The sequence below is a fragment of the Danio rerio genome, chromosome 22, assembly GCF_052040795.2.
Source record: "Danio rerio strain M-AB ecotype USA chromosome 22, GRCz13ab, whole genome shotgun sequence".
Lineage (NCBI taxonomy): Eukaryota > Metazoa > Chordata > Actinopteri > Cypriniformes > Danionidae > Danio > Danio rerio.
Window position 1 is genome coordinate 16,872,501 of NC_141042.1, and position 14,603 is coordinate 16,887,103.

General features: G+C 34.0%; 1 protein-coding gene across 1 annotated transcript in view; it reads right to left on the reverse strand.

Moving 5' to 3' along the window:
• ttc39c (tetratricopeptide repeat domain 39C) overlaps positions 1 to 14,584 on the reverse strand; it is a 25,100-nt gene extending 10,516 nt beyond the window's left edge. Inside the window, 6 exon segments of the mRNA NM_001020568.3 lie at positions 3,795 to 4,161; positions 5,646 to 5,760; positions 5,840 to 5,968; positions 8,739 to 8,787; positions 13,956 to 14,140; positions 14,247 to 14,584. Coding sequence (NP_001018404.3) covers positions 3,795 to 4,161; positions 5,646 to 5,760; positions 5,840 to 5,968; positions 8,739 to 8,787; positions 13,956 to 14,098 — 803 coding nt within the window. The 5' untranslated portion in view covers positions 14,099 to 14,140; positions 14,247 to 14,584.
• Positions 14,585 to 14,603: the final 19 nt, after the last annotated feature.

Below are 14,603 nucleotides of genomic sequence, written 5' to 3' on the forward strand. Positions count from 1 at the left end.
ACAGATTGGAAAGCAGCATCTGAAGAACAAATTGGAAAGGTTTTGTCCCCGACTGGATTAAGTATGCTTAAATTCATCTCTATTATTAGAGAGGCTCCACAATCTGTCAGCCGCTGGCAACAAACTGCCCAGAACAATGAGTTGTAGAAGAGGTGAAACAAGGGTTAGGAACAATGGAGCGGACTCTGAAGCTATAACTAAATAAAAGTAAAAAGAGGAAATATGAACAATGTTTGACTGTTTAAAACATTTGGTGATGGTACAGCAACCTATGCAGATGCTTGGTGTTTCAAAGGTGTCATTGATGTCAAGTTTTGAGTGTTGCTAGGGTGCTTGTTTTCAGGCTGTGGTGTTAAGTGGTTGCTAGTGTGTTTTGAATGGTGTTGCTACCATTATGCTTTTTATTGTGGATGGTTGCCAGGTTGGTATGAGGTTGCTAAGGTGTTTGGGTGGTTGCTAAGGCATTGGCAGGGTATTCTGAGAGGTTGTTTGGATTTTTAAAATGGTTAATAAGGTGTTTTGGGTGGCCTTACAACATGAGATGAATGTTTGCCAGTGTTTTGCTCAAAAGTTGGATGTTCTGATAATTGTTGGGCTATTGTTAGGTTGTTATGAATGTTCTTGTTGCCAGGGCATTGCTGTGTTTGGCACTTTAACTGGTGTTTCGGGTAGTTGCTAGGATGTTTCAGGTGGTTGCTAGGCTGTTACATTGTGGTTTCAAAATGGTTCAGGGTGCTTGGTAGGCCATTCAGCTTAGTTGCAAAGATGTTGTTGAGATGTTCTGACTGGTTGCTAAGGTGTGATCGATGTTCTTACCGCCAAAATATATGCAGTGGCTTTATGCCAAGGCAATAGTAAGTGGTTGTTCTGTTCTGAGTGGTTGCTAGGCTGTTTTCTGGGTGTTTGTCAACATTTTTAATGTTGTTGTTCTAGGTAGCTGCTAACATGACTGCTTCATGATATATAAAACAACAGACCTGCAAAGTAGTTTTCTTTCAATTGCTTCTAAAGTCTTTTGGTTGGTGAAAATAAATTAAACTACAGAATCATCATATAATTAATAGTTTTAAAATGGATATAAAAAAAACTTAATTCTTCATTTAAGCCATATTTATGTTCTCTAGTTGTGTCTGCATCATCAACATCCCCTAGCAATCTATGCCTCTAATGCCCTTTATCTCTAATTGTAACCTTTCAGATGCCATCAATTATGTAACCGCAGTGTGAAGCCGGTTCAGCATGTGCTCGCATACAAAAATGCGTCACCGTGCACAGTAAATCAGCAGAGGGATTTACTTCTGGCCAGCAAACACAAAACACTTCTAATAATCAGACTTGAACTGAGGGACATTTACGCATTTATCCAAAGCGACTGAAATTGCATTGAAGGTATGCAATTATCAGTTCTTGCTTTCCCTGGGAATCAAACCACAACCTTGCCCTTGCTAATGCCACACTCCAGTATTTGAGCTGAAGCAAGAAAAATCAAGAATTGCCATTTCTAAGATCATTGTTTCAAAAACCAGGACACTTAATATATTTTGTCTGTTTGTTTACACGACAACATCACCGTTTTCAACTTTCTGACTGGCCAATATGGCTTTATTCTAATGCTGGGTTTATAGCAAACACGTTAGACGTGATAAAGGTGAATTCTGCACATTCACATTTACATTATGCAATTCTGAGTGTGGTTCACACAGGTGAGTGGGCTTGACAAACCACCTGTAGAAAACACACTCATCTCCCTGACACTTTAACTGACACTTGCACCAGTTTTTGCGCGCACGCACGCACGCACGCACGCACGCACGCACGCTCGCACGCACGCACGCACACACACACACACGCACGCACGCACGCACGCACACACACACACACACACACACACACACACACACACACACACACACAGAGTTGAAGTCAGAATTAACCCCCTTTGAATTTTCTTTTCTTTTTTTTTAAAATACCAAATGATGTTTAACAGAGCAATTAAAATTTCACAGCATATCTGATAATCTGATTTTATTTCAGCTAGAATAAAAGCAGTTTTAAAATTTTTAAACCCATTTTAAGGTTAATATTATTAGCCCCTTTAAGCTATTTTTTTCCGATAGTCTACAGAACAAACCATCTCTCTACAATAACTTGGCTAATTACCCTAACCTGCCTAGTTAACCTAATTAACCTAGTTAAGCTTTTAAATGTCACTTTAAGCTGTATAGAATTTTCTTGAAAAATATCCAGTAAAATATTATGTACTGTCTGTAATCAAAATAAAATAAATCAGTTATTAGAAATGAGTTATTAAAACTATTATGTTTAGAAATCTCCTTTAAACAGAAGTTGGGGAAAAAAAATAAACAGTGGGGCGAATAATTCAGGAAGGCTAATAATTCTGACTTCAACTGTATGTACACAGGGCTCAAACTTACAACCTTTTTGGTCACATATGCATCCAATGTGCAAATGCATAAATTTGTTGCTATGCGACTGAAAAATGTTTACTGCATGTGCGGATTTAGGAGACAATCATGCAGAATGCATCTTTGCACCTAAAAATGTGAAACACAGTGCCCAGGAATAATTTAAAACAGTTGTCATGTCTTTCTACAGTAAATAAATCCCGCAATGCCTGCTCCACCTTTAAGCTCTTTTTATTAGCACACTGCTCTAGAATCAAACCGGAATGGATAGGTTAATATCAGCTGTCAATCAGTCAGGCAATGCTTTCTGCGTTCAGGTGACGGGGAGCAACATTCGCAAAAATTTAAAGCGCTGAAGAAGAGAGAATGAAAAGCACTGACAGATTTTGTTTTAGAAACCACCTAAAGTTACAAATAATGGCACATCTGTTTAGTGATACACTTTTCGAAGAGAGGATAAGACTCTTAAAGCCATACACTGTAAAAGTCTGGTAGAGTTTGCAGGTAACTATTTATGCGCTTTCAGCCATGCAAGTGGCAACTATATGTAAAATGTAACACCGCGTACATCTTTTCAAAAGGGCTTGCATTCATTAGGATTAAACAACTATTGCACCTCATGAAAAGACCATTATTGCTATTAAAATGACGTATGCAAATATCAGATACCACCCGTGAGAACAATAGAGTTAATATCGATAACTCGGTTAATCTTATTCATGCAGTGTGTGCAGGGCCGGTGGTCGCCTGCCAATTTTTTTTTTTGTTTGTTAGTTTTAATTAGTGTTGATTTTTAAATGCAATAAATATGTTAATATAACACTTGTATTAATGGTGCACATAATACTTGGTGGGTGTGCCTACATTTTGGCTGGTGTGACTACATTTTTAAGTTAAGAACACCAGTGCTACCAAACGAAAAGTTTATTATTATTAAGCCCGGTATATATTTATATTCTTTACACCAGTCAGTGAGCTTCTCTCTATAAAAAAAAAAAACACCCCCCCCCCCTAACTCTAGCACTTGATTATCTGAACATCTGATTAACAGTTCCTTTGTATAATAAGCACTTGTGTGTATTGCCTCTTGTTGGATCGCTGAATGTCTCCTCAATTGAGTTCTCTTTAAAAAAGCCGCTTTGGACAAAAGTGTTATCCAAATGAATAAATGTAAACGTAATGATGTAAATGCATTGACTTTGTATGTAACTTATTCACGCTTATATTTAATTCTGAGTTTCGTATGAACCAAACATAAAAGACTTGTATCACCGCCTGTTGGTTTGGCATGCAGTAACAGTGGATCACAATTGCACTTTTATATGAAGGCAGGTAAATTGCAAATAATTGCTAACAACACAATCTTACGTGGCAAGGGGCGCCTTCATGTCCTTGCTCTCGCTGGCATACGCTAAAGAGGCCAGACCCTGGTGTCGATCTCCAGGGAAGCCCAGCAGGTTCACAATCTTCAGCAGGTGTGGAGGCACCATAGAAATACACAAGTGAAAGAGCCCATAGCCGAAACTGACTGAGCCTTTCAGGCGGTCTAGAACCTCATCTGTTACCCGTCCGCCGCTGCCGGTCGAGGTGTTGTGGTTGGCCTGGTCAGAGGCCAGCGCCCCCTGCTGGTCAGAGGAGCGTCTGCGACAGGCTTCTTGAAGCTGGCTGATGTCACTGTAGCATTTGTTGTACATCTTCCAGGCCTTGCGGAGGATCCAGCCTCCTTTGATGTATGCTGAAGGGGAACAGCCAATTAAAAGGTTAAATGATGGAAAATTTTTGTATGACTCTTAACTAATGATCTCAAACTCAATTCCTGGAGGGCTGCAGCTCTGCACAGTTTAGCTCCAACCACCTCCAACTCACACCTGCTTAATAATCTCTAGTAGGCTTGAACACCAAGTGCTTGTTTTTGATTAGATGCTCTACAGGAATTGAGTTTGAGACCTATGCTCTAAACCGGGGGTGCCCACACTTTTTCGTATAAAGGGCCAAAAAACAAATATCATTATTACATCTATAGCACCATATACCTAATATATTACATTAAAGTTGCCATGGGTAATTTCCTAATTGATTTCATAATATTTAAAAAAATAAAACATTACTTTAAATCGTATGAGTTAATGCAGCATAACTTTTAGAAACTTATTGCAATAAAAACATGAAAAGTGGAGTTCAAAGCTGAATACACTAGTCAAGCAGAGTCTGTCTTTCTCTTGATTTGCTTACCAAAGTATCTGCATCGTCCTCTATCCATCAGGTGACAGTATGTACAGTTAAATAAATTGTATTCATTTACAGCATTTACTTGAAACATTTAATTTCAGTTAGCTTTTAACAATAATACAAACAAACAAAAGGTTACATTAGATTTGAAATGACAATCACTAAACCATCCACATCATTCTCAGATGGGATTGCGGGGCAAATCAAAGTTACCATGGGCCAACTTTGGCTTGTGGGCCCTAGTTTGGCCATCTCTGCTCTAAACCATCATAACCTAATTTTCTGCAGCATGACAGTTGGTCAAATTAAATGTAAATGTAAATTAAATGTAAAAAAAGAAAATATAAAATATAAAAATTACAGTATCATGGAAGCTTTTTTTGGTAAAGTGCTGAATAATTTGTAAGATTTAAAATTGGTGTGAAATTTTAAATAAAAATAATCAGCTCATAAAAAATATTATTTTCATAAAACATTCTAATAAGAAATATAAATACAATAAAATGTAAAAAAATGATCAAGTTAAAGCAGAATATTTTATTAGCACAAATTTGTTAATTATGAATTTTTAAATAATGAATTAATAATGATTTCCTTAAAATGCATTTTTTAATAAAAATATATGTATAAAGATATGCAAATATTTTATATAAATAATTATATTTTTATTTCTGATGTTCTTAACATTTTGGTGACACTGAATAAATGTAAAATCTTAGTTAATGTTTTTTTTAACTATTACATATACGATAAATTATATATTTAATAATTATAAAATGTAAATAAAAATATAGAATAAAATAAACCCTTTAATATTTTAAAAGCAAGTTTAATCGGTAAAATAAAAGTAAAAAAAATTATAAAAAAATAAATAAATAAATAATAATAATAATTATTATTATTATTATTATTATTATAAACATTCAAATAAAAAATATGGCATCCTAAAGACTCTTAGGACTGTCTTTCTGAAAGTTCAGGTGGAATCACCTGAGAGCTCCTGTTTGACGAATGACAGCACAGCTAGATAAACCTGACAATCAGCCACGATGATCTGCCTCTGAAGACGATCCACAATCTCCACTCCTGATCTCCCTGAGTCCATCTGGAGCCCAGAGAAAAAGCAACACATTAATGTGAAGAATCAGATGACTGATGGCGCACAGTGATAGAAACAGACTCACGCTCTTCTTGATTTTGTTGCGGATGGTCTCGATGACGCCAGCATTATCGCTTTCACAGAGCTTTTCAGTAGTCCTCAGGTCATCGCTCGCCATCTGCATTTTCTCCTCCTCGAACGTCATCATGGCATTCTAGAATATATTGCAGATGTACAGTAATATAGGGCTGTGTGAAACTGGAAAACAACTAGCACTGCAATATTTCATTTTCTGCAACATATGGAAAAATGCAAGTTACATCAGAAGTAGATGACTTATAGGGACATTTCATAAAATTTTGTGATAAATAATGTAATAAATGCAGTAAAACTAAGAATTATTTTAGTAAAAAAAATGTTAGAAATTAATAAACATTATGTAATTAAATATTTAACTTTAAAAACTGAGGACCCAAACAAATAAAATACAAATGTTGGCTAACATGTTTTAATCACATTTTTAGGCTAATTTACTACACGGTCAACATTTTATAAACCTACCAACATGTTGTTAGAAAACTAATAATAATAAATGTATTTTTTTTTTTTTTTTACAATTTTAGCATGTTGCTATCATGATGCTAACAAGTTTAAGCATGTTGCTAGCCTGTTTTAGCACACTGTTGTAAATGCTCATGATCAGCAACATGTTAATCATACCTGTACTACAAATGTCCTAATAACATTTTATTTAGCCCTGCCTGCTGCAAACAATGCTAGTAGTAACACATAAACTCTTGCCATACTTGAAACATGTTGGTATTTTGCTACCATGCTAGCATGATTCAGCACTGTAAACATTATAGAATGTTGCTAACATGTTGTCTGCCTACTATTAGCATGTTTTAACATTTTCTTAATATGTTTCTAAACAAAAACCTTTATTAATGTTTTTTAGCTTGCTTGTGTCATGTTTAACATGTTGTGGTACACGTTCAGGTACCATTGAGCCATTTTTTAGCATACTAGAATCAATTAGTAAGTAGTTGCGATCATGGGTAACTAACGATTATTTTAATAATCGATTAATCTGTCAATTATTCTTCCGATTAATCGATGAATCGGATATAAAAAAAAGAAAAACATTCATTTCGAACTATTTATTTAAAAACACATTACTTTCACTACGTGTATCTGATATGAATATTACACATAGGCAAATTATATTTGAATGGATGGTTAGACTTCTATAGACTTTCTTGTATGTTTTACAAACTCTAAATGTACTTTTTTACTTGTTACAAATTTTACTTGTGCTTGTGTGTATTTGCATGTCTAATACATAAAATAAGCATTGGGTGGTTAAAAACACTGCATAATTGTTATAATATGACACGTCTTTCTCTGGCTCAGCGCCAGCCAACGCACCAAACCTCAGTTTGAATTTTTCAATCTGCTTCGCGCTCAACTTAAGTTTATTTAATAATCAAACTTCTCTGCGTCGCGCAACACAGCGAATCGATTATGTAATTCGTTGCCAACGCTTTTAGTGATCGATTCCTTGTTGCAGCCCTAATTATTATTAACATAAATTAGCGCATTTCTAACATAAATTAACATTGTTTTTCCTAATATGTTTTTAGAAGTGAATTACAATTATCAAACCAATATAATAACACAACCTCATCTATGTTATACTAGAATAAATTAGCACACTGCAATCATGGTTAACACCATTAACATGAATTAACATGTTGCTAAAACGTTTTAAGATAAATTAATGTTGCAAACACTTATTATAACATGTTTTTACATGAATTAGCATGTCGCTAGCATGTTTAGGCAGCGAATTAGCATTTACAAGCCAACATAATAACTCAAATGCATCTGAAGGTCTTTTGTTAAACTAATCCTCCTTTGTTGATGACGCAGTAGTGCTGACTATCCTTTATCTCTGTTTTCCCAAGGGCCAGTTGACATCATAGTGACGTCACAGTCCACGTCCTGGAGCACTGGAGTTGATGTGAGTGGTTGTGACAAGGTTGTTCCCTAACTCTTGAGGAGAAACTCACAGTTTTCTGCACACTGCACAGTGTATTATATTACTCTGAACACCTCCTACTATTATTTAAAAATAGAATATGAAAGGGTGCTCATTACACAATGAAAAACAGATGCCTTGTGGGTATTACTGGCACGCACTAAAACATGTATGTGGAATGTACACTGCTATTATTACACACTAATGGCACAAACATATTCTAAAATATTGTTATAAAAAACAACTATTGCACTTTTTTCCCTAGATTTTCTAGAAGCATTCAATTGCATTTAAAACTATTTGCTGTATTCCTGTAATATAAAATATGTCATATAAAATAGCATACAACTTTAATAAAGATAATTTTTGTATTTTATTCTCCTATATACTAATATTATACTAATATATAATGTATAAATATTTTTTGCTACTTGGACAACATAAAATATCACTTTAGGTATTTTTTTTCTTTGAATAGTTAAAAACTATTTGCACAAATAGCGTTAGACTGCTCTGCCTATTAAATAAAATAAAATGATAAAACCTGTTTAATTAATTGTAGAATTCAAATTTTGTCTCATTTTCTCTCCAATACTTCACTTCCTGTTAATGTGTGGATGAAACTGGAGCAGAGCGGTGGTTTAGAGCATTCGCTGACTCTGTCATATAACAGAGATGGACGAGGAACGACAGGCCGATGTCAGACTAATTACATAAAAAAATGTCCTTGGACGGCACAGCTATGTTCGTCCATTTTCCCAGCATGCTCTCTGCTAAACACTGCATTACAGCATAAAATACATACAATTGTACGGGGATGCGATAAAACTTTATTTTTTAGTATTTGCATTATTTGATAGTATAGGCAACTTTCACTTTCACTTTTAAGCTGTAGCAAATACTGCAAATGCTCTCAAAATATCATTGAATTGAGTTCACTTACCAAGAAGCTGACAAAACTGGCACCGAAGCTCATCAGTGGACTATGGGTCCTGAAGACAGAATAGAGAAGCATGGGATAATGCAAGTCTTCATGAAATAAGTTTTTAAAATTAATTCAGATTAAAAAAAAAATCTGGTGATTTAGGGGCCGATCATACCGAATGCGCTTTTCAGTTCTGAGAACAGGAGGCGCACCGCACTGCCTTTTTTATTGACATGAAGAAAAGTGTGCTGCGCTTTTTATATTACTAAGCAACCACCAAATCAGCTGCTTATTTTGTGTGAGCGCTGCTGTTGATATTGTTATGAATGTAATAATTAATAATATTGTGATATTCACAATTTGTGATGTCATACAGCTCTAGATAACTTAAAACAGTAACCCCTACACTTAAAAAAAAAGTCCAGGTTGCCTTAAATTTTTAAGCTGGATCAAATTAACCTTTTGAGTCCACAGAACTTATATTATGTTAAACTGACTTAAAAGAGCTTGCACAACTTATTAAACTAGTTAGAACATGATCAACTTAGTTAAATAAGTTACAATGAACTAAAAACATATGCTGTCATGACTAATTGATCACATTTTTTTACAGTGTAGTCTCTCTTTCAGTAGTTGTACAAAGTATTGTTATTCATTAAATTACCCAATAAATTTTGTATATTTTTAACATCCACACCTACCCCAAGCCTAAACCTAACAGTCACAGTAATGTAAAAACAGTAGTTGTATAATTGATGTTATTCATTAAATTACCCAATAATTGTGTTTTTTACGTCTACCCTACCCTAACCCTAACCGTCACACAAATGTAAAAACAGTAATTGTATCGTGTATTATTTATGTTATTCATTAAATTACCCAATAATATAATAATAATATAATAATATTTTTAACATCTACCCCTACCTAAACCCTAAACCTAATGGTCACAGTACTGTAAAAATATTAATTATTGTTATACAGTGTTACAAAAATGCCTTTGCATTCATTCGATTGGATAATGTACAAAAATACGCAACTGTCGAAGTGTGCTTTTTCTGAGTTTTTTTTTTCAACTGCAGGCACACATCACTCAACAGCAAAAACGGCAAGGCCTTAATCATGGTACATGTGCAAAAAAGCCCTTTTATTTTTTTAAATTACATTTATTAAATTATAATTCACGTTAAACAAGGAATTACCACATATGAAGCCGAAGCAATAAGCTTCTTATGGAATTAACTTTTAATCCATGAATATCTGTATCCTTAAGAATGTCTAAAGCAGTTTCTTCTGATATTTAAACCCTCAAGCTTCACGTATAAAATGTGCACCACATTTCTCCAATTTACTGCAAGATGTGTGTTATAAAATATATTAATTACTATTAGTCAACTGTAAATCAGCAAACAGACACGTCAATGCATAAAAAGCTTTCTCCACTCAAAAAAGTGTGTTTTATCTCTGTAATCTCATCTGTGTATGTATTTTATCAGCCGATGTTATTGAGTTGAGTTTGCACTCTTGCCTGAGGCGACATCGACCAGGCAAACACCATTCATCTGTGTGCCCGTCATTATATTTATTTGTTGTACACAGGGAGTTTTCTAGAAGCTCACGAAGCGCCAGAAGGACAGCCTGGATTATATTAATGTTGAAATGTTTTTGTAAAATAATGAGAAGCACAAATCCCATGATTTTTGTTGTGAGCACTTTTAAATCTGTTTGATGAAATTAAATGAATGTAGTTAATTTAACTACTGTTAACCCTCTTAAAATGGGATTTTGACCTTTTATACCTCAGACATTTTACATTTTCATTTTACAAATCACAGAAGTATTCACAATATATTAAACTGTTATTTAAATCAGTTTATTAAGACATGTGATAAGTTATAAAACAGCTCAAATGAATTTCTTTGATATGTTAAAGTCTGTACTGGTATTTTGAATTGGTGTTTTTATGATAGTTCAATTGTAAAATTTCAGTAATACATAGTGTAAAAATATTAATCTTTTTAAAGTAAATTTTGTTATTTTAGTAAATTTATTTAAACAACTAATGTGAATACATAAAAGTAAACTTATGTTCATTTATTTTATTTGTTATTATTTAGTTTTAATAATAATAATAATAATAATAATAATAATAATAATAATAATAATAATAAATGTAATATTAATAAACTGTAGAAATAAAATGTGTGTGATTTTATGCTTATAAAAAAATTGAAAATGTTAATAAAAATAAATCTTCATGGCAGGGAAGAAATATATCCAATAAAATATTAAATAAAAAACAACAAAACAAAATCTATTTGCTTTGCTCCTAAAAAAATATTTAAAATACATAAACTGTTTATATATATATATATATATATATATATATATATATATATATATATATATATATATATATATATATATATATATATATATATATATATATATATATATATATATATGAAATGAGAAAACCTAAATATTTTAAGTAATATAACAATGAAATAATATTACAAAATATATTTTAAAAAAAGCAAAGTAAAAATTTTATCCAAAAATGTCCAAAAAGTCCTATAAAAAGGTAATATATATGAAAGTGTTTGTAATTTTCCCATCAAATATACTTAAAATAAATAAATATATATGTTAGTTACAACACAAGACACATACTATATGGTCACACTTTACAATAAGGTTTCATTATTTATTGTTAGCTAACATATTTACTAAAATCCACTCATAATGAACAATACTCGTACAGCATTTATTCAAAACCATAGTTTATTCTGTAGTTACTAATGCATTATCAAAATTCATGCTTGTTAACATTAGTTAATGCACTGCCAATTAAATTAACAACTTTATTTTCATTACCTCAGGTTACCAATGATGCATACTATAATATACCTATTGTTCATTGTTTGTTCATGTTAGTAAATACATTCTCTTATGGAACCTTAACCTAAACTAAGGGTCACCATATAAAATGTGTACATACATTTTAAATAATTAATACATAAAAAGTCTCAGATTGGTTGTTTAGACGTGTCAATTTAATGTTTAGATCTAAAATAAAAATGAAAAAGATCAAATGTCATTTGTCTTGAGGTCCATTTTGGTCACATAAACAGAACAAGAATGGAAACAGGAAGCAGGCAGGCCAAATAACTCCCACTTTAAGCAAAACCAAATAAAGCTTAATAATATCACTTCAATGTTTATAGACATAATAAAAACATATTTATTTAGTTTTATTAGTGGTAGTAATATGTCCATTTTGGGCAAAGAATTAAAAGGCAGCAGTGAGGCCAAATAATTCAACTCCCACTTCAAGCAAAACCAAAGTCCAATAATACCACTTTAATATAAATAGAATTAAAACCAGACAGAATTATTTTTATTAGTTGTAGTATTATCAATAGAGGTTAAGTTTGTTTTATATTCATACATTTGTTGATTTTTTTAACAAAGTGAAAACTTGTGAAACATTGTTTACCACGCATTGAATATTCAGTCTGAAATAGCAAGTATGACTTAAAACAATATTAGCACTATTTAGTTGAATTAAAGGGGTGGTCCACTATGATATAATAAGTTAAACTTTAGTTGATGTGTAATGTAGCAGTGTGAGCAAACAACATCTCTGAATCTAAGATGCTTAAAGTTCAATGCAAAGGGAGACATTGGCTTTTACAGATTTAGCTTAGCGAAGCCTACAGTGAACAAAGTTTGGGGACTACAAAAAAAAAAATCCAGGTTAATAATGTCATAAACCCTTCAGGTTACGCACATACACCATGCGCAGTGAAAGGGCAGGGCTCGAAATTGCGACCGTTTTGGTAGCATATGCACCAAAAATTTTATTCATGCGACCTCAAAATATATTTGGGAGTATTTGTGCGAGTGCATAAAATTCATGTCTTGCGACCAGTTTTCACAGCAAAATGTTCAGCACATGCGCGGAATTAGGAGGCATTCACACATTAAGCATCTTTGCACCTAAAAACACCCAACGCAGCACCCAGTCGTGCGACTGACCGTGTTTACCATCGCTAAAGAGCATGCATATACTGAGATGAAACTAATATTGCAGCTCATGAAAAGACCGCTTTTGCTATTAAGATGACGTATGCAAATAAGTTGTTTGTCAAGATCATCTGTGCAATATCAGACACCACCTGTGAGAACAGCAGGTATTATAGTTAGTTCAGTTCATCTCATTCACGTCAAGCAGTGCGTGCACGGGCCGGTGGGTGCATGCAGATTTTTGTTTGTTTGTTAGTTTTTATTAGAGTTGATTTCAAATGCAATAAATCTGTTTATATGAAACGTTTTTTAACTGTGCTAATAGTTTTTGGTGGGTGTGACTAAATTTGTCTGGTGCGCCTAAATTGTTGAAGTTAGGAGCACCGATGCTACCAAGAAAAATAGTTGTTAATTTCGAGCCCTGAAGGGTGTGGCCAGAGGCGCTGCAATGTTATAACAGAGATGCTTGGTGATGTGGAGCTGATCTGTGAATCACAGCACATTATGTTAGCTGACCAATCAGAGCCTCCTGAGGAAGGGTTTTTAGAGAAACTAGTAAATATGACAGTCGTTTTCATATCAGCTGAGTATCTGTATATAATCAAAATAAGATATATGAACAAATAACCTGATATTCTACAAATGAAGCACGAGCAAACACTTTGCTTTACACCCCATAAAAACAACACAGCCATAAAAATACACTCTGGACCACCCCTTTAAACAGTGTCGTACTTGTCACTGGCTTGCTAATATGATATTGCTATTTCTAATTTGCAAAGAACCCTCTTCTGAAATATATATATATATATATATATATATATATATATATATATATATATATATATATATATATATATATATATATAAAAGAAGAATGTGCGAACAAAACCCAAAAATTTACCCCATGTTGTATCAAGGTCCATTTTGGTCATGAATGAAAATAAAGGCAGCAGCAAAGCCAAGTGATTCAACTCCTACTTTAAGCAAAACCAAGTCCAATAACATCACTTTAATGTAGATATAATAAAAACCAAACAGAATTAATTTGTTTTCATTATTATTATTTGCATCAAAGTCCATTTTGGTAAATGAAGGCAGTAACGAGGCCAAATTAATTCAACTACCACTTCAAGCAAAAACCAAACACAGCCCAATAATATCACCAGTCATGAGCATAAAGTGAATATTGAATATGAATGTGACCTGTATCTCCTGAAGAGCTCGTCGCTTTCTCTGAAGCCATTATTGAGCAGCATATTGATGCCCTGAAAGGCGAGCTCGGCGTCGTCAATCTGCTCGGCTTTCTCCTCAACCTGCTGCTGCTGCGGGGAATCTGGGCCCGCCATCCTTTCTCCTTTTCTCCTCCACAAACCTAGAAACCCGCTCTTCTGCAAATAAAACGAGGAGGAAAATGAGGAAAAAACAACAGTCCGGTTGTTTGGTACTCCGCGCGCCGAATAAACAAATTACCGACTGAAATGATATTTCGCTTACCAATAAAACGCACGGCAGACCGCTGGAATGACTCGCATTTGTATGATTTGAGTTCTTCCGTGTCCTAATGCAGTGCTAAGATGTTTTTAGATGCGTAGTCGTGCCCCTCCATCAGCGAGCAGAGGAGCATCCACCGGCTGTTCGCTCGTTACGCAATATTTTAAACGAGCAACCGTCAGTGACGTGACCGACAGTCCCGCGACTGATTCACTCCGCCGAGGTGCTGTAGGAGACAGCAGGCGATTCGGCTTGGATTGGAAAGCAAACGTTTGACAGCTTCCTCCTGACAGAAACACGCCCTTTGGCTCCAACCAGGAAACCACTGAGACTTTAACCCGTTTACTCCCTGAATGATCT